Here is a 25,685-nt window from a genome sequence, read left to right as displayed (position 1 = left end):
TATGGCGTGGTGCAATGTGGTGTGGTGGAGTGTGCCGCTGCGAATATGCGCTGCACCCATTTTAGGATTGTGGCTAGTATCATCTCCAACCAACCTGCTTTGCCGGTTGCCATTTCATGCTTACATCCACTCTCGATTACGGGAGAGCCAGCAATTTTTTGCCGAAACCGAAGCCGGCCACAGCGTGTAAACAAACTTTAGGCAAGGCACCGTTTCTCTCCTGTGATGGTAACTCCTCATTCATCAGTGAGCCCCCTTCCCTTACTGCTTTCAGAAGGTATTATCTGTGCTTCGTTTTCTCTCTTCTCGCAAACCTATACGCATTCGTATTCATGGGCAAGTAACGTTGAACCGGCTTTTTATGCCAGCAGTTTTCGTAACGCTTGGCATTCTTCATATTTATCTGTCGTCTGAAAGGCCACGATTTTGTTGACGTAAAGAAAAACATTTTCACACGCGGAGCATCGGGGAAACTGAACAACTCGTACATTCAGTTAGCCAACCACCGTAAAGCTATCGCAGTTGAGACAAAGAAAGCGTTGTGGTATTAAAAACATTTTGTGCATAACGCATAACGCATAATGCAGGTAAATAGGTTTGAAAGGCTAACACAATTTTTATCATTGTATTCCTAATGAAGGCTAAGATGGTATATTTGCCCTTAATACACAAGGTTTGATGCAAGCGCTGTACTCATATTTCAAGGCACCTTTGCTGAACAAGACGTGACGCCGGCTTTCATTCTGCAGGAAATGGGGTTTAAGCATGCGTACTTTGCAAAATCATATGAGCACGAAGTTTTAAGCTGTGTGTGAACATTACAGACAATTAGGATTCCTACTGCAACTGCTCGAGAAAATCAGTTTGCTGGAAATTTTGCTGGATTCTGTAAGGTCGCATAAAGGCTGTGCGTTTTTCAGATTGTGAAGCTATACCTTGATAATACCCGCCGTGGTTGCTTAGTGGTTATGGGGTTGGGCTGCTAAGCACGAGGCCGTGGGATCGAATACCGGCCACGGCGGCTGGATTTTGATGGGGATGAAATGCGAAAACACCAGTGCACTTAGATTTAGGCGCACGTTAAAGAACCACAGGTGGTCCAAATTATTCCGGTGTCCCCCGCTACGGCGTGCCTCATAATCAGATCCTGGCTATGGCACGTAATACCCCTAAATTTAAATCCTGGTAATATTTCGGCCGTATATTAAAAATAATTAGAGAAGAACAGGACGTTTGTAATAAATCTTGTAGTGTAGCGCTTTGAAAATTTCTGGTGCACATGGCAGGATAGCGTCTACTGAACTATTTGACTTAACCGCTATAGAATTCCAGAAGTAAGCATTCAGTGATGTTTAGCTAAACAGGCCTTTCCCCTTTCTTTGCTCTTCTTCCTTCCCAAGCTGCTTTACAAACATATTCTACCAACAAATATATTGTTCTAAATCCAACTTACGGGGAAGATTCAACACGGGGGCTTAAATGGGAAATCGGCAATCCTTTGTTCAGAGCAACCACTGCACCGAAATTGATTAGTTATGTTGAACTTAAAAGAAACAGTTAAAATGGAGTGATTTCAAAACGCCAATCTTTTATTTAGGACCTTCTTTTTACATAAATTCTTAAACATTGCGAAATTTCAACAAAGAAGATTTGAAGTATACAACTTTGTACCTTAGCAAATAAAAAGGATATCGCAATTCTGTAAGCTGCATCAAATATTTCATTTAAAGCGGACAAAAATTATATATCGTACGCCACTCTCCAACACCCGCCGTGGTTGCTCAGTGGCTATGGTGTTGGGCTGCTGAGCACGAGGTCGCGGGATCGAATCCCGGCCACGGCGGCCGCATTTCGATGGGGGCGAAATGCGAAAACACCCGTGTGCTTAGATTTAGGTCCACGTGAAAGAACCCCAGGTGGTCAAAATTTCCGGAGTCCTCCACTACGGCGTGCCTCATAATCAGAAAGTGGTTTTGGCACGTAAAACCCCAAATATCATCATCAGCCACTCTCCAATATACCACTAACTTCTGAAGATTACATTTGGAAAACCTTTTGAAATATTGTAACAAATTCACATAGGTCGTACATTCATACGTGATATTTGTCCGATTTAGATGCTCCAATGGATCAGGTTTTTAGAAATGCGATATTTGTTTTGATGCTGAGTTACGGATTTGCAAACTTTGTACCTTTATTATTTTTTAAGGTTTACCGATTCTCGGCAATTCTTGTAAAAAAAAGTGCCACGGGCTAAATGAAAATTCTCCTTTCTGCAATCACTGCGGTTTAATTTCCTCACGTAAGTGCATCAATTCTCATTCAAATTGGTTGAGCGGTTTTATCATAAAAGCCTTTTTGCTTTATTTTGTGTAGCAAGTAGCTGGTCGTCTTTGAGATAAGTGTGACACATAAGCGCGCTCGTTTCCAAGTACTGAAATAAAGCAGCAGTCTCCGGGTGTGCTTCTTTTTATTGCGTTTTCTTTAGTTGCGCGTCATGACATACGTCACGGCGCGAACTTGAATTCTTCAATGTCGCCACGCGGTGGCGAAAAAAGGAAACCGAACGAATGTCCAGAATTCCTGGGTTTGTTGTGTGAGTGATGCGCGAGATTAGCTGAAGAACTAGAATTACGTTGTCTGCCATGGGCGTTTTTTAAACATTTCGTAGGATCTAAAATAAGCAAACCACTCCGTATATAGTTTTGCATAGGAGGCTTAGGTGAAGACGAGGATGAACACAGTGCTGTCATTCATTTCGCTTCGCCGCTAGTTTCAACACAGTCTGTAAATAGCTACAACCTGTGTTTTATTTATGCAACAACATGCAATCACGAGCGATATTTCCACAATGCTCTACGCGGAAGACTCCACACTCCATCTGCTGCGTTCCGGACGCACCACCGTGCCCAGCGCATCAGCTGCATGCGGCACTGCCCTGGCGCAGCCTTCCTTCGGCGGGGGGCACACGCATGTTTTGCTTCGAACTGTACAATGCACGTCATCTCCGTCGTTCGATACGACCAAATCCGCCTTTAACTTCTGGTCACTGCTGAGAAACAGTTTCATTCAAGGTCTCTGGCTTCTGGGCGCCATGGCTACATTATACGAGCCAATAGCATACCTGAGGGGGAAGGTCACTACCCATATATTACATCTATCGATGTTATTATTGAATATCCCATATGCAGCTGCCAGTGGTGATTCTTCATGTTCGATTAGCTTTACAAGGATTGTGTCATTGTGTGTTCATTGCATGGTATTATTATAGGCACTATAAACGCCTTGTGCGGGGACTCACTTTGTTTCTTTTGTTCCCGTGAGCTCAGGCCGTCGTGAATGGCGTGTAGTTTTTATCGAGATTTGCGGATCAGCTTGGGAGAGAGTGTTTGAATCTAGTGAAAGGGATGATTCTCACCTGTGCGTTGTCGCAACCCGGGTTCAAGACGCCCATTTTGGCTCCATGCTTCCCCATCAATCTGTACGGGACATCTGCAGTACTTTACACGCAAACACAAAGAAAAAGATCACAAGGACGGCAGCAGGTTCATTTTTACAATACGCACCCTGGTGTAATCAGGGGTTACCACTGACTGCATTATCGTTCTTTTTATGCTTTGCACTGAAGGCTATTGAACAACACCTCCTTTGCCTCTGCTCCCGTTTCAACGTCCAGTACTGCCCCCTCTGGATCGCTTTAAACATACTATATTGAAGACCGTTTCAGAGGTGAAGACCATTGGATTATGGGTTATAGGCGCTGAAAGCAAGGAGAGCGCTGCTCATGTTGCGCATGTGGACGAGTCACTGCGACTGCTCGCACACTTGGTGTGCCCTTCTACGGGTGCGCGCAGCGAGTGCTATTTCTCTCCCTTTTTGCTCACCTCTTATCCCATTCGCAGCGCAGGGTAGCTAACCGGACGTTCTTCAGGTTAACCTTTTTCAATGCGTTAGCATTCTTAGGATACTTCATGCACTTACCGAAGGCTATCTGTCTATGCATCTATCCGTATACGTTTGTATTCAACCGCTTTCCCGCCTACCTGGGTCACTGGGTAGCAAGTGGTCAGGGGTGTAGCCGAGGGGAGGGGCGCTTATGGGGCTTCCCCCCCCCCCCCCCCCCCCCCACTCCCGCCCGAAATTTTTTCGTGCTGTCATGCGCCGCCGACCAAAACAACCCACGGCGCCGCAAATAATGCTGCATTTTGTCTGGAATGTGCTTTTCATGCTCGAAAAGACATTTCAGCGCGAACATTGCGAAAGCAGGCTGGATTTCGTGGCAACGCCCATGCACCGGGAGTAACGTATCGTAACGCTAGGAGCCCGATCCGAGCACAGTTTCAAGACGAGACGTTCATTTGAGGGATCGCCCGACGTTTGTGCGCAGGCGCGAGTAAGAGTGGGCGCGCGAGAGAAAATCTGAGGGCTTTTTCTCCTTGAAGACATGACTCTGCCCAGGCACTACGGAGGAAATTTCTTAGCGTGCGTTGCATGCGTTTGTCCCGGCGTACCGGCATTGCGGAGTGGGGTCGAGTTTGTTTACGCTCCGACGCTGGCTTTCGGCGCGGCAAAATAGGTGAAGCAGCGGGCGCTGACGCCTCATTGGGCGACCACTATGTCAGACAGACTGTCTCGCACCTGCGGCGCTCGTGCTAAGTCAGTCGTGCCGGAACATTGCTTTATCGCGCCTTACGGCGATGTACCTTAGAAATAACACCACAGATGTTTCCGTGGGAGCAGTAGGGATCGTAGTAGAGCCAAGGCCGCATGTGTTGAAAATCTAGAAGTCAGACCGCCTTAGCAACCGCGTTTGAACGCATGTGGCTGAAAGGCTGCCGGTGACGCTCGACGCTCCTCCAAGCGGTATGAGAATACGCCGCGCTACCCTAACGCTTCTTATGCTAACATAACCTAATGTGGCCGAGACGAAAATACAATAATCCTCACGGTGTACTATTTGAGAATACGCCGTGCCACCCTAACGCCTTTTACGCTAACCTAACCTGACGTTAACCTAACATAACGTGGCCGAGACGCAAAGACAAAAATCCGCACGGCGCAACCGCTGCGGGAATAAGCCGCGCCATCGTAACGCCTTAGCGAGGTTTAGGTTGCCCTATAGGTTAGGTTACATTAGCGTAAAATTTTACGCTAATGTAACCTAACCTAAGGCAACCTAAACCTAACCTAAACCTAAGGTAGTCTAACCTAACGTGGACGGGACGCAAAGCCAATAATCCTCACGGCGTGACAACAGGCAGTGGCGTTCAACCGCGGTTGCTAAGGCGCTATGCGTTTATTTCACAGAAAAGGGACCGCTCAAGAATGCTCCTCAAAAGTCGCGGACAGCAACATACGAAAAACCTACCAAGAGCGAAGATATTGCACCAGGAGTGCAGGCCGGGCCTCTACTACGGCCCCTACTGCTCATCAGTGATGTTCTTTGAAGGTAGGGACCTTTGCCCCGTATGGGGCAAAGGTTCAATCCGGCCGTACTAACTCATCACCAGCGCCGCAGGCGCGAGAAAGTCTGTCCGACATATCTTCAGAAGCAGCGATCACCAAATGGGGCGTCCGTGCCCACTGGCTCGCCGCGCGGGCAGCGAGCGTCGGAGCGTAAATTCGACCCCACTCTGCAATGCCAGCATGTCTAGCGGACAAACGCGTACAACACATGCTAAGAAACCGCCTCCGTAGTGCCTAGGCAGAGTCATATATTCAAGGAGCTAAAGTCCCTTAAAAAGGTGCTTTGCAAGGAGCCCAAGGGCCCAGATTTTCTCTATCGCACCTGCGCACGAACGCCTGGCGATCCCTTTAATGAACGGCTCGTAGTTTCAAGGGCGTTTTGATGGCCAGCGGGCTCGTCGCGGCATCTCGCGGAGGCCGCGGAATCTACGGAGTGCATGAATTTCAGTTCTGAAACTTTATGGGTATAAAGTATTCATAAACCTTGGATGCGAAAGGCGCACTGACAGTTCCAAAGTCGTGCTTTTGATTTTCAATTCGGGAACGTTATGGTTTTAAGGTTGTCATAAACATTTTACGCCAAAGGCGCATTGACATTTCTAAAGTCGCACATCGGGCCATACAATGAGACAAGCCAAATCATCATACTATCATACAAATTGTCAAAGCACGCAGCGAGGTCTGACGAGACGAAGCGTTGTGGTGGTTCATTTGTGGCGTCATGTCACAGAAAATAATATCATTTTTTTTTTCATTTGCGCCAAAGCATCCATGTCAAAACACTAAAGTCAGCAAAGGTAACTACGTTCTTATTTATTTTTCTACTTTGACTTTTATTCGCGAGGTCACATTGAAACTTCATTTTTTTTTGTTCTCGCTAGCCGCGGGCTGCCGGAACCAGCCAGAGCGCATGCATTTTTCTCGTGTTGCCCCGACCACCGCGCGGCGCACTTCGAAGGACGTTCGTTTTTCTCTGGCCGAGTGGATTTTCGCCTGGCAGAGTTTTGGACGCTTTCGGGCTAGCAGACGACAAAAAGAAAAAAATGCATTGTCACTTGCTGCCATCACTGCGGGGACTCGAGGGATTGCAACGCGTTCGCTGGAGCGCAACCGCTGCGGAAAGTCTTATGTCGGCGGTGTAGATACCGAGCAGTATGCGCGTGGTTCTTGTGGACCAAGCGTCTCCCGTTTGCTTCGACATCCTTTCAGCAGTCGCATCAGGTGCCCAATGTGGGCATTCTATTGTGGCCCAACACGCCTTCCATTGCGTTCTTTTCTCATTTTTTTCTCCACAAAAGAAAAAGAAAAGACTTTTTTGCGGCGGAGCGAATTGTCGCATTGTGAAAGTTCAATTTTGTTAGTTCTTCTTTTGCGGAAAGTAATGGGAAAGTAATGGGCCACGGGACGCTTCAGTTACCGGATAGTCTTATTATATTATTGAAATAACAATTATATGGACACTCGAGGCGCATTCCTGCCGTTGCCGTCGCCCTCATGTTCCGTATAAAGTCCAAGGGCGATAACATCGTGACCGCCGGCCGCACGCTGTATGTGCGAGTGAAAGCGTAAAGGGGGGTGGGGCGTGGCATAGTGAGCCGACTATGGTGGCTCAGTCTTGCGTGCGCAAGGGAGAAAAGCGAGGAGAAAGCGCGCCGTACCTCAGTCGAGAGAGAGGGCGCTCTGTCTGCGCAACATCTTTATTTGCCTTGTTTTACGCATTATATAGAGGGACTTTTTCTTAGACAAGTAGATTTATTGGAGACTTATACGTATATTTAAATATTGTTACGTGAAGCTGAAGCTGAATACTATTTACGATTTATTTACAGCGAAGCTCACGGAGGCCCAAATGGCGACGCTATATCAAGTCGGCACACACATCGTCTTCGTCCTCCTCAGCGAAGCAACACTGGCGGATGTTCCGTAGCATCATCCCCGGCTGTAGAAGCACCGTCCCGGTGCTTAATCTACACATCCGCGGTGAAAGGTGTGTGGTATGGTTTTAGTCTTGCCACGTGAACGATGTTACTTGCAGCTGATGATGACGCTGAGAGTTCGGCGGAGATGATTTCATATGTGACATCGGTCACTTGTCGTACCACACGGTAAGGGCCAGTGTAGCGCGACAGCAGCTTTTCGGAAAGGCCCACACGTCGAACGGGTGACCAGAGAAGCACCAGAGAACCCGGAGAAAAGTGCACGTCACGATGGTGGCAATCATAGAGGCATCTCTGATGCTCCTGTGAGGCCTCGAGACGGCTGCGGGCGAGCTGGCGCGTGGTCGGCGTGTGCGATCGCGTCGCGGGCGTATTCAGTGGCTGAACGTGTGGCTGAGGGCAGCAAAGTGTCCAAGGGCAACACGGGTTCTCGGCCATATAGGATATAGAATGGTGAATAGCCGGCGGTGTCGTGACGCGATGAATTATACGCGAACGTCACATATGGTAAGTGAAGATCCCAGTCGTGGTGGTCGGTCGCAACGTACTTCGAAAGCGTGTCAGTGATGGTCCGGTTGAGGCACTCCGTGAGGCCGGTCTTTGGGTAGTAGGACGTGCTGAACTTGTGCTTTGTGGAGCAGGAGCGGAGGATGTCCTCGACGACTGCAGAAAAAAAGCTGTGGCCAGGGTCAGTGAGTAATTGGCGCAGAGCACCCTGCACTAAAATGACGGCGTAAAGAAGAAAGTCCGCAACGTCAGTAGCGCAACTTGTCGGGAGGGCTCTGGTGATTGCGTACCGCGTAGCATAATCGGTAGCGACGGCGACCCATTTATTTCCGGAGCCCGAGAGAGGAAATGGTCCAAGGAGGTCTAGACCAACACGGAAAAAGGGTTCGGATGGGATGTCGATGGGCTGGAGACATCCAGCTGGAGGTGTGGAGGGCTTCTTCCGGCGCTGACAGGGCTCACAAGCGGCAACGTAGCGCCGCACGGAGCGGGCGAGACCCGGCCAAAAGAATCGACTGCGTACACGGTCGTATGTGTGCGAGGCACCCAAGTGTCCAGCCAAGGGAGCATCGTCAAGTTGCTGGAGGACAGTCGAACGCAGGTGCGATGGAACGACGAGCAGAAGGTCAAGGCCGTGGGCATAAAAATTGCGGCGGTATAATGCCCCCTGCGTAAGGAGAAACATCCGGAGAGAGGCGTCGCCAGGAGTTGACTCCAGACGGTCGATGAGGGCTCGTAATGAGGGATCGTGCCGTTGCTCGTTGCCGATTTGAAGCAACTGGGGCACACAGAAAACGCAGGCGATGGCGTCCGCATCAGCCGGTTCGTCGATGGCGTAGCGGGACAAACAATCGGCATCCTGGTGCAAGCGTCCCGTCTTATCAACCACGGAGAAGGTATATTCTTGCAGGCTTAACGCTCAGCGAGCGACTCGTCCCGTGGGGTCCTTGAGCGAGGATAGCCAGCAGAGAGCGTGGTGATCAGTGATGACACAGAAGGGGCGTCCGTACAAGTATGGACGAAATTTCGAAACAGCCCACACAAGAGCGAGGCACTCGCGCTCTGTGATTGAATAATTGCACTCGGCGGGTGATAGAAGTCGGCTGGCATAGGCTATAACGCGATCATGTCCACGCTGGTGCTGTGCTAACACTGCTCCTACGCCGTGACCACTGGCATCAGTTCGAACTTCCGTTGTGGCAGGCGGGTCAAAGTGGGCCAGAATTGGAGGCGTGGCAAGGAGAGTAGTCAGCTGCGAAAAAGATGCGGCATGGTCAGGACCCCAAGAAAAAGGGGCGTCTTTTTTCAACAGGTCGGTAAGGCGACGTGCAATGGTCGCAAACTCCTTCACAAAGCGTCGGAAATACGAGCACAGCCCTACGAAACTACGAGAGAGAGAAAAAAAAAACGTTATTGATTCTATCAAGGGGTTTAGCGGTGAGCCGTCTTGCGCTTGCTGCCTGGCTCTTCAGCACGGGTGTGCCCCTATTCCAGGGCTCCACTGAGCCTGGCCACTTCGCACGCGTGCTGCATGCACCATTGCCCTTTGGGCGGTGAGCTCGCTGCTGGTGAGCAGGCCCTCCCATTGCTCCGCACTCGAGTTTTTATGTTTATGGAATGTGTAGTTGTGCTTACATTCCCATGTTATGTGGTAAAGAGTTGGTATTTCTCCGCACCATGGGCAGGAGTTTCTGTATTGTGTCGGGTACATTTTACTTAGTATGTGTAGATTATAGAAAGTTCCGGTTTGTAGCCTTCTCCAGTCGGCTGCTTCCTGTTGTGTAAGTAGTGTGTGTGGCGGAGGATATTTGATTCTCTGCTCTCTATAGTAGTTTAATATTTCCGCACACGTCGGCTCCACCGTTGTAGGGTTCTCGAGAGGCTCTATCTGTCCAGCTCGGTATGTGATCTCGCGAACTAGACTGTCTGCTCTCACGTTCCCTTCTATCCCGGTATGGGCCGGTATCCAGAAAAGTTTGTGTTTCACTTTATTTCCGAGGGTTCCTGCTCCGAGGAGGATTCGCAGGGCCTCTTTACAGACCCTCCCCTGCAAGTAACGCCTGCATGCAGCTTTGGAGTCTGTTAATATGGTTAGTGATATGTTACTTCGGTAGCCTTCGGTCGCTGCAAGCGCTATGGCGACCTCTTCCCCCTCCGCTACCGTGCAATTCCTTATGGTTGCGCAGCTGATTGTCGCTCCCATGTAGTCTACTACAGCCGTAGCTACTCTGTGTGTTCTAGTGTGCTTGTCCCACGGGTATAGCCCTGCATCCGTGTACACCGTGTTTTCCTGTGTTGCCAGGTGGCCTTCCACGTAATCTGCCCTTGCCTGCCTTCTGGCTGCGTGTAGGTTCGCATCCATGTTGCGTGGAATTGGACTTATTCTGAGGGTTTGTCTGACGTTGTCTGGGATGTCTGCCTCTCGATCTATTGCCCCTTTCGTATCGTATCCTAGTCTCTTTAGGAGCATCCTTCCTGTAGCCGACTGCCAAAGTGTCGCTATTTGTGTGTTTAGTTGCGCTTCTGCCAGCTCGCTGAACGTGTTGTGTATTCCTAGCTGCAGTAGCTTGTCGTTTGAAGTATTCCTCGGTAGGTGTAGTACCGTTTTGTACGCCTTCCTTAGTATGGTTTCTGCTTGTTTTCTTTCTAGCTTGTTCATCAAGTGGTAAGGTAGCGAGTATGTGACCCTGCTGACCAGTAACCCTTTAACCAACTTGATCGTGTCTGCCTCTTTCATGCCATGTCTTCTAATTGAAACTCTCGTAATCATCCTGCTTACTTGATCTGTCGATTTTTGGAGCAAGCTAATTCTGTGACTGCATTTTCCGCTGCTTTGCAGCCACATTCCTACAATTCTTATCATGTTCTTTTCCGCTATAAGCTGGCCCTCGATTTCGGCCTTGGTGGGGTTCTTTCCAATTCTGAGTATTTCCGATTTCTCTGTGGAGCAAGCCAGGCCTCTTGTCTTAACATAGTTTTCTACGCGGTCTGCCGCCTCTTGCAGTTTCTCTTGCTTTTGTCCTAGCGTTCCTTGGTTGGCCCATATTGTGATATCGTCCGCATACATTGCATGTCGTATGCCCTCGATTTCGCCTAGTTCCCTGGCCAGGCCAAGCATCGCAATGTTAAACAGTATGGGTGAAATGACTGAGCCCTGTGGCGTACCTTTGCTTGGGGTGACAAAGGTTTCGCTTCTTATATTCCCTAGTCCTATTGTGGCCGTTCTTTTTGCTAGGAAGGCTCTCACGTAGTCATGAGTCCTCTTCCCAGAATTTATGTTTTGAAGCCCTTCCATTATTGCCGCGTGGCTGAAATTATCGAAGGCTCCCTTGATGTCTAGTGCCATTATGATGTTTTCTCCTGTCTTGGGTGCTTTGCTTAGGACCTCTTCCTTAATCTGTAGGAGGACATCCTGTGTTGATAGCTTTGCTCGGAAGCCAAACATACTGTGCGGATACAGTTCCTTGCCTTCCATGAGTTGCTGTATTCTCTTTGTGATTATTCTTTCGTATAACTTTCCCAAGCACGAGGTGAGGGAGATTGGTCTTAGGTTTTGTATCTGTAGTTTCTTTCCTGGCTTCGGGATCATTACGACCTCGGCGTGTTTTGATTCCTCCGGGATCGTTCCCTCGTTCCACAATTTGTTTAAGTAGATTGTTAATTGATCTATCGCCTCCTCGCTTAGGTTGCGAATGAGGGAGTTGTTAATTTTGTATGCTCCCGCTGCTGTGTTTTTGGTTAGGGACAGCAGAGCTGCGTTCACTTCTTCTCGTGTGATTGGCCTGTCCATATCAGCGTTTTCTTCCCCCTGGTATTCCCCTTTATATTCTTCGGGTCTTTCCTGTCCGTAGCATTTGTTTTTCAAGGCCTCCATTAGCTGCTCTTCGGTACCATCGTACTGGTGAACCAGCCTCTGGATTGCCTTGTTGCTCTCTGCCTTTGTTTTCCCTGGGTCCATGAATGCTTTCAGAATGCGCCATGTTTTGGCCGTGTTGAGCGTACCTTGTAGCGAACCGCTAAACTGTTGCCAGCTTTGCCTGGCCAGTTGCGTTGCATATTCCTCTGCTTTTGCTGTGATTTCTGCTATTTTCTTTTTGAGTTTCTTATTAAGCTTTTGTCTTTTCCATCTTTTAGTGAGCCCCCGTCTCGCTTCCCATAGCCCAAGCAGACGTTTGTCCACCTCCGGTACTTGCTCCGTCCTATCTATTTCATGCGTATGTGTTTCCTGTATTTGTTTGAGCTGCCGACACCATTCTTTGATCGATGTGATCTCTCCCTTTAGTTGTTGACTTCCTTGTCTGAACGCGTCCCAATCTGTTAAATGGGCCAATCCTATCTTTCTCTTGATTGTTCCTGCCTCTATTGACGTTCTTATGATGTAGTGATCGCTGCCTAGGTTTTCTAGCGTGTTCTCCCATTCGACCTGGCTTGCTCCTTTCACAAAGGTTAGATCTGGGCAGGTATCTGGGCTTACGCTATTCCCTAGTCGCGTAGGTTGGTTTTCGTCTGTGAGTAGCTCACATTTTATCCTTTCCGCCGCGTCACTTATCTTTTGTCCTTTTCTTTCTGCCTTCTGGTAGCCTCAGTTCGGACTTTTGGCATTAAAGTCCCCTGCTATGATGAGTGTGTTCGATCTGGCTAGTTTGTCTGCCTCGGCAAACAGCTTCTCGAAATCTCCATCTTTTTGTCTAGGGGGGCTATATAGGTTTATTATGAACGTGCTCCTCCCTTTATATTTCTTTTTGGGTATGATTTCTGTGATCACGTGTTCGATTTTTGTCCCCTCAATCTCCTTGTGTGCTATGGTTACTATCTTATTGCTAATGAGGGTTGCGGTCCTTCCGCTCTCTTGGCACGTGTATCCCCTTAGCGTGGGTGTTATGTTGGTTTCCTGTAGCATGATTATGTCTGGTTGTGCTCCTTTAGTGTTAATAAACTACTCTAAGAGGCCCTGCTTCCTCCGATACCCTCTACAGTTCCACTGCCATACGTTTAATTGGTTTAATTGGTCCGGATCGGGTCGCACGCCTCTGGCGTCTACGAGGTGTCCAAGGACGGCGATTTCGCGGCGAGCGAAATGACATTTTGACGAGTTCAACTGGAGACCGCCGCGGCGAAACACGTCAAGAATTGCTGAAAGATGGTCTAGATGCGTGTTGAATGTGGGCGAATAAACGATGACGTCGTCCAGATAATACAAACAGGCGGACCACTTGAACACCTGAAGCAAAGAGTCCATCATTCGTTCGAAGGTGGCGGGCGCGTTACAGAGACCGGAAGGCACCACCTTGAACTGATAAAGGCCGTCAGGGGTAACAAAGCAGTCTTCTCTCGGTCCATGTCATCGACGGATATCTGCCAGTAGCCGGACCGTAAGTCGATAGAAGAAAAATAGGTGGCACCGTACAGGCAGTTTAGAGCGTCATCAATACGTGGCAAAGGGTACACGTCCTTTTTTTGTGATTTTGTTAAGGTGGCGATAATCTACACAAAAGCGCCACGTTCCATCCTTCTTTTTGACAAGTACGACGGGAGATGCCCAGGGGCTACAGGAAGGCTCGATAATGTCCTTTGCAAGCATCTTTCTGACTTCCTTTTGGATAACAGCTCGTTCCGACACAGAAGCACGATATGGACGTTGGTGAATAGGGTTCGCATCGCCAGTATTTATGCGATGGGTCACGACGGACGTTTGACCTAAGGGTCTATTGTCAAAGTCAAAAATGTCGCGATAGCCTTCAAGAACGCGGCAAAGAGCTTCAACTTGAGCAGGTGTAGGGTCAGAGGAAACCATCTTCTTAATGTCGACGTCAGTACCGTGCGATGACGTCACGGTATGCGCTGAGCTGTAACGATCTTCCACTGTGAATGCCTCGACCTCATCCTCCTGCAAAGCGCTAATTATAACCAAGGAGATCTCCTGAGGCAGAACTTGCGCGGTTAGCGCGAAATTGACAAGCGGAAGGCAGGTGCGGTTGCCAGTAATTTTCAGCCCAGTGTGCGGCACGGTAACGCCATGTGTAAGCATAACGGCCGGAATTGGTGCGGCCAAGTAATTGCCGTCAGGTACAGCTGGTGAGGACACGTCGACGGTAGGCGAATAAAATCCATGCAGCTCAGATGGCTTGGAGGCGGGTCCACAGGGTCGGCAAGAAGAGGTAAGTCAAGGCGAAGTGAGCCGGCCGAACAGTCAATGAGGGCAGAATTATTGGCAAGAAAATCCAGACCGAGAATGAGTTCGTGAGGGCAATGCTCGAAAACGGTGAAGAGGACGACGGTGTTTCTCTCAGCAATGGTGAATCGGGCAGACCACATGCCAACAATAGCGACAGTCCCTCCGTCGGCGACTTGTACAACTCGATTCGGGGCAGGCGTCAGAACTTTCTTGAGCCGACGGCGAAGAGCAGCACTCATAATGGACACATGCGCCCCGGTGTCAATCAACGCGCACACAGGAACATTGTCGACGAGAACGTTCAAAAGATTCTTGTTCGTGGGTAAGGTGAAGCAAGGATTTCGTGCCAATGTCGTCAATGCAGCTTCACCTTCAGAAGCTGCACTGTCTAGTTTTCCGGTCGGGGGTGCGGCGAGTAGGTCGGAGAAGGAGCACGTCGTGGCGGGGGCGAGCGAGATTGGCGGCCGGAGGGGGAAGGCGAGCGGGAGTAGCGGGGTCGTGTCAAAGGTGTCGCAGGGTCAGGTGATGGAGCGGGCATAGAAGGGGCGAAGGAAAAGGATGCGCTAGAGGGGCGAAGGGCGTAATAAGCATAATAGCGCGTCGGAGAAGTCCAGCGGCCGCTGCAGTGGCGAGTGACATGTCCAATGCGTGGGCAGTTAAAACAGATCGGCTTGTCGTCCACGGTTCGCCATTCGGAAGGGTTGCGCTGTCCATAAGAGGAGTAAGAAGAGTGGGGTGGGGACGTGCATGGAGACAAAGGTTCCGAGCGTACGGAACGAATCGATTGCAGGCCGACGTTCGACATCTCTTGACGGACGAGGGCCTGGGCTAAGGAGATTGTCACCGGAGAATGATCAGGTAACGGGAATGAAGGGGCCGCCGGTTGCGCTGCTTCGACCTCACGACGAACGATGCGGGTCAAGTTGTCACATCGCGACGGCTGGTGGAAGAGGCCGTCACACGATGACGTAGCAGCTGTGTTGGGAAGTCGCGTGATGTGCTGGGATACCCGGCGGCTTTTAACATGCTCGAGACGGCATCACTCCTTGAGGATGGTATCGATGCTGGTGGCGTTCGTAAACACCAATAAATTGAAGGCCGTCTTTTCTGCCGGAGAGGTGTTGTCGACTTTTTTTTCGATCGTCAGGGACCATTATTGATCGAATTTGCTACGCCTGGAGAAACTATCAATTGTTGCCGATATTGTGAAACGTCGGATCGGCTGCGTGTCGCAATCAAGAAAAAACGACGTGGTAAATTGAGGAATGGGGTCGTCTTGCTCCACTGTAATGCTCATCCCCACGTCTCTGATGCGGCTAATACAAAACTGGCAAAGTTCAAGTGGGAAACGCTGCAACATCCTCCATATAGCCCAGACCTGTCACCTTGCCACCTCCACATTTTGGAGAATTTGAAAAAACAACTCAAGGAAACCAGATTCGTGTCGGACAATGACGTGAAATAGTCAGTCAGACTTTTTGAAGCAGCAACCCAAGGAGTCCTATAAGGCGGGAATCACGCGACTCATTAGTAAGTGGGACAAATACCTAAATACTCACGGAGACTACTTTTAAATAATGTACCCCGTTTGTCACATATTCGCATTGGCTCACTTTCATTTGACTCGCCCTTGTATATTGTGCAGGACTCCGACTTCTTATATGTGCTCTTGGTTGCGACTATAGTTTCAGTGCAATTACAATAAACGGCCGGTGACCGCTGCTCCTGCACAATAGATTGTAACAAAAGACAGCGTCATTGAGATTTTTCCCTGGTCGTTGTATATGTACAAAAATGTAAACAAGGTTCTTGAATACCACAGAGAGAGAGAGAGAGAGAGAGAGAGAGAGAGAGAGAGATGCAAATGAGAGAAAGGCAAGAAGGTTAACAAAGTTTCAATAAATATTCGCCCTCAACTTGTTCATTTCATGGCCTTTACATTTTCCATATCAGCGGCATGCACTGCTTTTCTGGTTTCAAACTGGTATAGCTCTAAAGTTCGTGTGAAACTTTCTTTACTTATCAAACAGACAGAAAACATGGAACTATTGATATCAGTTCTTTCGGGCACAATTTTTGAGACATACTAGTATATTCTCTTATAAAAAAATACATATTTTACTTGTGTTCCCCGTGCGTAGCGTTCCAGAATTCGTTCGCAGCATCTTTAGCAACAGCAATGCAGTTATTATTAACGTATTCGATCCCTCGAGAAATTCTATGAGGCGGTAGAGCTGCAACGTATTCAGGCTGACCGGGCATATTTACTGCAAAATTACTCAGATAGCATTGCTAATTCCTCTGATTATAACAAGTATGCGTCATCAAGAGTACAATTCCTTTAATAAAGCAAACTTGTCTCACATTTCACTGCTTACTCTTCTAACCATTAGGTAGACACAAAAGGGAAAAGTATTGCCATCTCGTGGATTGGCGTGACGACGATTGCGTAACCTAAGTACACGGGGTAGATTTTCGGTGGGGCAAGTCACAAAATATTTTCGGGTCAAAAACAAATCGCTGTTTTTAACGCTCTTACATGAGCGAAAGAAAACAGCAACAAGACTTACATTAAGCACATAAGAATGCATAACTACATTTATTTGCCCGTAGGCGAACATCCTGCAAAGATTTAAGGCAGGCTGCTCAGCCACCACCTGATTTCGACAGCAAATTATCTTCCCTTCGATGGTGTCGGTGCTTCGTAGTGGAAGGCCGATTCACTTCGTACGTTAGAAAAGAGTGCTTTAACCGATTACAACTAGCTAGTGCGTATCGGCCATTTCATCGGAATACTTGCCGTGCATGTAGAAGGACAGATGAAAAAGTTTGGTAAATTAGAAAAAAAAAACAAATTTGATAGACCCAATGTAACGTTCAAACGTTACGTCACGTCAAGTCACGTAACGTAACGTAACGTAACGTAACGTAACGTAACGTTGATATCTACGCAATGCACTGGAATGAGTGATTTGTGGAGAAGGATTGTATTAACAACAGAAGTGTTGTGTGGCAAACGGTTATGTAGAGACTACATGCTGTAGTTTTTATATTTAGAATAAGTAGGAAAGGATGCAAAATCAGTATACCTGGTAGTGAAACTTCTATAGAAGTCCATACGTTCATGACATGGCGGTTCATCGGTATAACGTAACGTAACGTAACGTTGATATCTACGCAATGCACTGGAATGAGTGATATGTGGAGAAGGATTGTATTAATAACAGAAGTGTTGTGTGGCAAACGGTTATGTAGAGACTATATGCTGTAGTTTTTATATTTAGAATAAGTAGGAAAGGATGCAAGATCAGTATACCTGGTAGTGAAACTTCTATAGAAGTCCATACGTTCATGACATGGCGGTTCATCGGTGGTTCATAAGGCTTAGCGCCATCTGTGTGAGGAGGGATCACTTCCGGCGAAACAGATGATATTGTTACGTCATATTCCCAAAAAAACAGAAGTGACGTTACTTCTTTTTTTTTACAAGCGCGCGAAAATTGTTTTCCTGACCTGCCACTGCAGCTGTACATTCAAATGCTCCGTAATTCCAAATCATGGGCGTTTCGAGCCTATAGCGCGCAAAACGATGCAGCATAATATCGCTCTTACACTTGCAGAAATCGCACCCATGCAAGAGGCGTAGCTTCTTCGCCGACCGAAGAAGGTTTCCGGTGTTGAATGCTGGTCGGCATCGTCGAACGCCCAGCCCGTCGGCCAGCGCTGCCACACGAAGGCAGCTAAAATAAACAATTATCTGGTGGTCGTAACTCACTGCTTTTGCCTGAACAAGTAAAACAACGATGAAACAGAGCTCATAAAGACCGCATCACGAAAATTCATGAATTCAGATGTAAGTTAAAGAATACATTGTTGCGCCAAAAAAGGAAAATAAAGACTTGGGAAGGAAGAGTACGAAAAGACAGATTGAGCGCTGAACTTCAACTGATTTTATTCTTACAGCAGGGCAGGGAGAATGAATAAATGCGCATGCGTATATCAGTGTTGCCTAGAGCGATTCCAGTGACGTTTTTAACAGTTGCAACCCGAGCTCGGTCGTTGGGGCGGTGTCTAAAACATTGCTCCAGAAGGTGAAGGGAAAAAGGCATGCGCCTAGGCCCGACCAAAAACGAGGCAAACCCGCAGTGGTGCCATACGTCCACAAGCTTTCCCACAACTTGAAGAAAGTCGCTACTAGGTTTGGTGTGCCAGTTGTTTTCTCGGCACCACGCAAGTTGGCTGGACTGTGTCCGCGCATAAGCCGCGTTGACAAAAAGTCAGGAAGCCAGAAAAAGCACACTAGACAGTACGTCAAATGTGTGACGGGCGTTATTTACGAAATACCGCTAAAATGTGGGAAAGCCTACGTTGTACAAACGCGGAGATGTGTTAATGACCGGGCCCGGGAGCATGAATTGTCTGTAATCAATAAAGGTAATGCGCATTTACCTGCGCATTGCACAGTTTGCATGGAAGGCAGATGCCAGCCACTGCTGCGCGAGATAAAGATACTTGGCAGGAGTGGTGATACGTTAGCAAGAGAACTTTTGGAGGCATATCACATTAAAAAGAGAGGCACGAGTTGTATTAGTGACACGTCTGTTTTTCTGTTTGAAAACGAGTTGCAACTGTTAGAAACGTCACTGGAATCGCTCTAGGCAACACTGATGTACGCATGCGCATTTGTTCATTCTCCCTGCCCTGCTGTAAGAATAAAATCAGTTGAAGTTCAGCGCTCAATCTGTCTTTTCGTACTCTTCCTTCCCAAGTCTTTATTTTCCTTTTTTGGCGCAACAATGTATTCTTTAGATCCCAACCAACTCGCCCAGCAACAAGTTCTACTCAGATGTAAGTTGACGAGCAAAACAACAAAACGTTTCAGGGGCGTATAGTAGCAGATGAACTTTAGGAGCGCATTTCTGCACTCGTCAAAGATCACGCATCGTACTGCAATTAGTCGAACGCCCCCTTCTTATAGCGGGCGCTGATAGATAGGCATTCATTGCTAACGATAAGGTAAAATACATTTTTTCCCTCGCCAAACGTGTATGTGACGCTGATTAGGAATTCTATTTTTGTCGAATGAAATCAAACTGTGTCTTGTTTTAATTAAAGAGCGGTTTTTCTTTCTCATTGTCTGTTCCCTCCTCACATAGCCGTGCTTTAATCGCTGCTCCGATAACCCTCTTGCCCATGTCGGTGACGTTTGGTTCTAGACCTCTTTTCGCCCGAAGCTTCGCGACCAATTTGGACCGACACTGGAATGGCATCGCAATATATATATATATATATATTGCGAGTCGGCCAAGGAAGAACAGCAATATCCTATGTGGTTGTTATTTGAATTACGGCGCATGTTCCGTGAAAAACTGAAGTTCCATGTTACAAATTATCGCGAGTGAAAAAATTGTATAAGCAGGTCAGTGAACTTAGAGCACTGTGCAAATATGTTTACCATAGGGATAAAATAGTTACTTGGAATATGTGTCATTCAGCTTGTCAAAGCGACAATAATTTTGAAAATATGTGAAGGAATATAAGTCAGCCCGTTTGCGTACCCCATGGTGACGTCAAGAGATCCGGTGATGGGTTTGCCTCTTCTCACGCTGTCACCGAGGCATTCGTCGAGTATTTTGCCTATTCATTAAGACCCCAGGCGTGACGGACATGTGCGATGATACATTTATCGACCAAAACTTATTCATCAATACGGCGACGTGATCGGAATGATGGCTGCTATATAGGGTCACCGAAGGCGAAGACTGCCATTTTTGTGGTGTCCAAGCTTTTATCGTGAAAGGGTTGCGCGTTTCTTTCTTATGGAGCCTCTTACACAAATTTTGAATTTGTCTTTAGAGCGATAATTGTTTAGAAAAGTGTGGAACCTTTCCGTTGCCGTTCCTGTGCCCGGCGACAGTGGGAACGTAGAAAACTACAGGCCGGTGTCGCTGCTTTCTCCATTCAAAGTTTTTGACGTTATCTTAATTTGTCCTTTCATTCCAAACTAAACAAAAAATGACTGCAAAAACATGGCTGCATGCGCGGGTGATTTACAGAGAGCAATATTGTGTCGTTTCTAAATGATACAGCGTCGATTATTGAGGACGTAGATCAAAAAGAGTCTGTTTATTTTGATTTTTGAAAAGCTTTCGTATGGGTGATTCACAACATTATAACACGTAAGTTAAACATGAATGATGTTAGTGATTCTTGTTATTCACTCCTTAAGGATTATCTGTATAGAAGTAAAAATTTTGTTAGTGTATCAGGAAGCTTTTATTGCGAGCCATGGTGTACACCAGGCTTGAATTCCTGCTCCTATTCTTTTCAAAGTTCATAAGTAATATAGCTCCTTGCATTACAAATGCTAAACTACTACACTGTGCTGATAATATAAAACTGTTCGCTCCTGTTAAAGGCATTAAGGAATACCGCGCATTACAAAGCGATGTTAATTAAGTGGTGAAGTGGTGTTGTCTAACGGAGCACTTATAAATGCTGTTAAACATATTTATTAAACATGTTTAATGTATTTTGCTAAGAAAAACTGCCCCGTACATTTCGCATACACATTGAAAGTACACTATTGAAATAAAGGTATGTATTAAATGTCTAGGTGTGGATATTCATAGCAACCTAACATTTCGACGTCGTAAGTGCATCTTCTGGCGTTCTTAGTTTTGTATCTCGAATAACTAATGGTTTTAATTATTCTCATTGTTTTATTACATTGTTTCAATATCTGCCTATTAGTAAACTTGAAAATTGTTCAGTAGTACTGAAGGGCATTCGCGTTGTTCTTTAGAAAAAACATTAAAAAGTGCGACGCAGATTTATCACCATAAGTGTTGATTGGTTCGTGCATCGTTCCTATTATAAGAGTTACACAAGAGTTCTCGATGGGAACAACATGAAAAATATTGGATCGGCGACGAAAAGTTGCGGGCTCTGTAATTTTTTTAGGTGTGCATTCATGGGTGCTTTGAATGTCTATTTTTACGTCAACCGACTTGTTTTTATCGCACCGGAAAGGCGATTTAGGCGGAAACATTTGTTTAAAGTAAATGATATTAGCAACCCTAGTCCCACAATTCGTTTGCAATGGTCGTTTAATCGTGTGGATAACAATTACAATGTCGACATTTTATTAAATGGTACTTGTATCTTTAAATGAACTATTGGAATTATTATGTTTAAGTTAAAGGTATTTTGTGAATGCTATATGTATTTTGTTATATTTTGATTGTATCTCTTTCTGACATTTCCTTTATTTTGCACCGGATTAAAAGGCTCTCGTATACTGTTTTGGGGTACGTAAATAAACAATTCAATTCTATCAATCAACCTCTTTGGCGCGAACTTAGGTCGCTGGGTGTGTGCCACTAAGCAGGTGCTTCTCTACAGCTACAAAGAATAATCCTTGAAATTTCTCTGATGTTGAAGAGAACAGAACTCTCAGTCTATATAAATTCTGACAATCTTGTCTGAACAATATCCGTACGCGCGCCCCGTGCGGAGTTCGCGGCAGCGTCGCCAGATAGCGCGACGCGTCCCGAGGGAGTGGAGCCCGGCTGCAGCACGGGCCTCGCACGCATGACGCATCCTGGCGGTGGCGGCTGTGCGGTGTGTCGCTGCACTGATTCAATGCTAGTCGCTATAATGCCGACATTCATCGCCAGGTCTGCCGGAACACACAGAAAGAAAAGGCATGTTATGCGAGTGAGTCCTCGAGCATTCGGTTCGTAATAAAACTGGCTTAATCCTTAAAGAAACCAAGCGAGTCACCACAATGACAAGTTGTCGCAATGCTGTAAATAAGTGTAATGCCTCCTTTACCGTATCTTACATGTTTGGATCGACGTACGTGGACTTTTCGTAGCCGTGCGAAGCAATCCACATGCACATGGACTGCGCCAGGATCGCCGTAAGAAAAGTGCCCCTGCAACCTGCAAACGGAGATGGTGCGGAAGAATTCACCTTGAATGCGACCTCGTTGTTCCTGCAGAGCCACTGCTTTTCGAACGCGTGTGCAGCTTATACAACCCCTTTAGTCTATTGCCTGCGGCGTGAACGGTGTCATAGCTTCTCTCAGAGCACGTGGTGTCACGCAAAATAAGCGTGACTCAAGTGAGAGCTTTAGGACATGTATATATATATATATATATATATATATATATATATATATATATATATATATATATATATATATATGTGTGTGTGTGTGTGTGTGTGTGTGTGTGTGTGTGTGTGTGTGTGTGTGTGTGTGTGTGTGTGTGTGTGTGTGTGTGTGTGTGTGTGTGTGTGTGTGTGTGAACATGAAGAGAAACCGCGGAGACCCGATTGCTAATATATATATATATATATACGAAATGATCAGTGGACAGCGCATGTACCTAATTTCAACCGGTGCACCGGTCTTCACAAGGATTCACAAAAATGTGGCATTTATTGCGCTTCGTTCTGAGTAGAGAAAGATTCGATTAAAAAAGACGCTGAAGAGTTACGTCAAACCGGAAAGGAACGGCGGTGGCAGTATTTGGTTCTTTCTATAGGCGACAAGAGAGAAGGAGCTCTGAAGGAAGCCAGAAAGGCAGCAGCTTGTACAAGGGGACACACAGCCTCACGATTCGCATCTACACATGCATGGCCCGTTCCAACCATTTTTGAAGCCCATTCGGGGTGCAGAATTAAATTGCCTGAAACTGGTAGTCCCAGGATGCACTCGCCTTCGAACCCGTATATACATTAAAGCAGGCCGACCTATTAAGTAGACTGTGAACCATACATTAATTAATTATTGGGTTTTACGGGCCAAAACCAAGATATTGTCACGTGGTGGTGACGTTGAAGAACACAGTAGCAAATACTGTGAAAGACAAAACTAACTTTTATTGGGCAAACCTGTGCCCACAAAAACAGGCTACACTTATAGCACAACGACAGCGGCGAACACGGTCGGCGATCGTCGAAAATCTGATCAGCGGGTCAAGTGCGTCGGCTTTTATACAGCAGTCATCGAATGTTCCCGACTAATCGTTGGGACCCACATCCCTTCCACAAAGCTCTACAACATTCGAGTCACGCGATGAAATCAGATAACACAAGGTTCGGCGACAACAGAGAGTGCATAGAAGCGTCGATAACTTTCGAGAAACTTCGGATACATGCAGACGCGTCCCGCGCTGTGCGATAACATTTGTTAGGCGGCGAAACGTGGTCGCCTGTTAAATATAAGTACACGTGTCTCTATGATTATGAGGCACGCTGTAGTGGGCATAGGCATATATACCGGGAGGGGGGGCAATGGGGCACTTCCTCCCCCCCTCTTTCAAAAGCGAGGGGCAAAGTATTGCATTGTCCCCCTCTCCCACACTTTTGGAAGGGCGCTTTGGGCTGCACGCTGGAAAGTGCAACTAACCTACAATTGAAGCTAAATATTCTTTCCTAATTGAGTGACCACATAAGTAATGCTTTTCTTAATTGCGCATACCCTGCTTGTACAGCGAGGATTGTTATTTGTGTCTTGCCGGGAAACTGTGCTGCGGACAACGCGCGGGATTCACCATATACGCTCGCGTTGTGTAGAACGCCTGGCGATGGGCAGTTCCCGCCCTAAGAAACTGTGAGCTTGCGCAACTTGCACTGGGCCCAGTTATTTGGGACCGCTATATCCGTATTCAAAAAATCTTTTTTAATAATATAATAATAATAATAATAATATAATAATCTTTATTTCTCTCTTTCCACAGAATACAGGATGAGAGCAGACGTAAGGGTAGAAGCCGCATGCAGCGACTTAAGAAAACCCCATTGCGCCCCACGTGACAGTATGGCGAGGAAACAGCTTAGATATGACAAACACAGAGAAATACTGGAAACATTGTAATACATTCTGAATTTGCGAACGTACAAGGGCTAAAATACTTACAGTAGGTATCAGTAAGAAAATATACGTACAAAATTGAGGACAGCCTTAGTGCATTTGTTAACATTGTGTGATGTAACAAACAATAACGCGACATACAAAAAACAGAATGAAACACCATCCATTAGTGCAGGAGCAGCAAAACACTATTTAACTTATTTTTCGATATTTATTCCAGTGAGATGTTATTCCGTTCAAGTGTGTTAAGGTAACAGGGAAGTTTATAGGCGCTTTATTGAAATGGTACACAGTCCGACAAAACGGTGTAGGCCAAGCGGTGCAACGGCAAACATTGTGCATGGGCACATTGTATTGAAGGTTGAATAGTGTCAACATATTTGCGTTGTTTGTTCTAATAGCATTCTTGTACATAATAATTAACCTGAACATATAAAGATTAGGCACTTGAATGATGTTAAATTCGGAACAATAGTTTTCTGTGTGGGCACACCATGGCATGTTAGCAACTAACCTTATCGCACGTTTCCGAGTAACAATAATCTTGGATAAATTATGCTACGTACTTGTGCCCCCGACACTGTGGCAATAAGTAATGTAACTAAGAATGCGTTGTGCATGAATAGTTTAATTCTTGTTGATAGCACATACCGTTGACGACATAGCACCCCATTCACTTTGTTCATTTTTTATCGCATGTTATTAATTTGGGCATCCCAATGAAGCGATACCAAGAAGGTTACTCACAGACATTCGATACTACGCACGATTTCAATACAGTTGTTCTCAAACCGAAGCATAATATCTTTTACAACATTGTTTTTCGCTCGAAATACCATGGATTTAATTCACCCTTAGGTAATTTTCCTGCGACCACTGACACAGGTATCTCAAAAACTCATTACCTGTAGAGGATAAGCCATTTTCTTTTCTACCCGTAATGAGCACCGTAAGGTCATCAGCGTAGGCAGTAAGGTTCTCCAGTAGCTTAGTTTAAAATATATCATTTAACTACCAACAACAAAGGGCCTAAGATGCTGCCTTGCGGCCCGCCCAATTTTATGTATAGGCCATCAGACAGAGCATCATTGTGCGCTACAATTTGTTTAGGATGTTGAAGGTATGACGGTATCAAAGAATTACGAAACCGCCTTATACCATAGTGGTTTTGTTTATTTACTAACAAGTCATGATTGATTAAATCAAAGGCTTTGGAAAAGTCAATATAAATTCCGAAGACAAGGAGCTTGTCTTTAAATGCATTTATGATGAGTTCCTTTGCTTGAGCAGTGCCAACTCAGTCGATCTTTTTGGTCTGAACCTGAACTGATCATTCGACGAAACGGAATGCTTATCTAAGAAATTAGTTATTCTCGTGTGAATAAGTTTCTCGATACATTTAAAGTTTTCCGCTAGAATAAAAATTGGCCTATAATTTGACACTTCAGAGCTATCGCCTCCTTTGTGTGTCACATTAACTTTTGCGGTCTGCATCTGCTTAGGAAATACTCCACTACTGAGACAAAGGTTGAATATGTATCTTAAGATTGGAGCTAACAAACCAGTTACATATTTTAGAGGTTTTATTTGAAAACCGTTAATATTTAAAGCCCCACTGTTTTTAAGATTTCCGAATACGGGAATTATTTCATTTTCGGTTTTAGGGGACATAAACATCGACATCAAGACTCCTGGTGCTTGGTGAATTGACGTGTTT

General features: G+C 46.4%; 1 protein-coding gene across 6 annotated transcripts in view; it reads right to left on the bottom strand.

Annotated features, from left to right (window-relative positions):
* Positions 1-25,685, bottom strand: part of LOC142575121 (uncharacterized) — a 261,480-nt gene that overhangs the window by 165,009 nt on the left and 70,786 nt on the right. For 4 of the 6 annotated variants that reach the window (XM_075684131.1, XM_075684134.1, XM_075684135.1 and 1 more), the window contains exons 2-3: positions 21,932-22,031; positions 3,419-3,500 (exon numbers count right to left, since the gene is read on the bottom strand). In XM_075684131.1, the coding sequence (XP_075540246.1) occupies positions 3,419-3,500; positions 21,932-22,031 (182 nt within the window). The remainder of the gene's footprint in view (positions 1-3,418; positions 3,501-21,931; positions 22,032-25,685) is intronic. The other 2 variants (XM_075684133.1, XM_075684136.1) reach the window with 2 other exon arrangements.

Source organism: Dermacentor variabilis, chromosome 3 (genome assembly GCF_050947875.1).
Source record: "Dermacentor variabilis isolate Ectoservices chromosome 3, ASM5094787v1, whole genome shotgun sequence".
In the NCBI taxonomy this organism is placed as follows: Eukaryota; Metazoa; Arthropoda; class Arachnida; order Ixodida; family Ixodidae; genus Dermacentor; species Dermacentor variabilis.
Note: the sequence above shows the minus strand (reverse complement) of the source record. Positions and strands in the feature narration are given on the sequence as shown.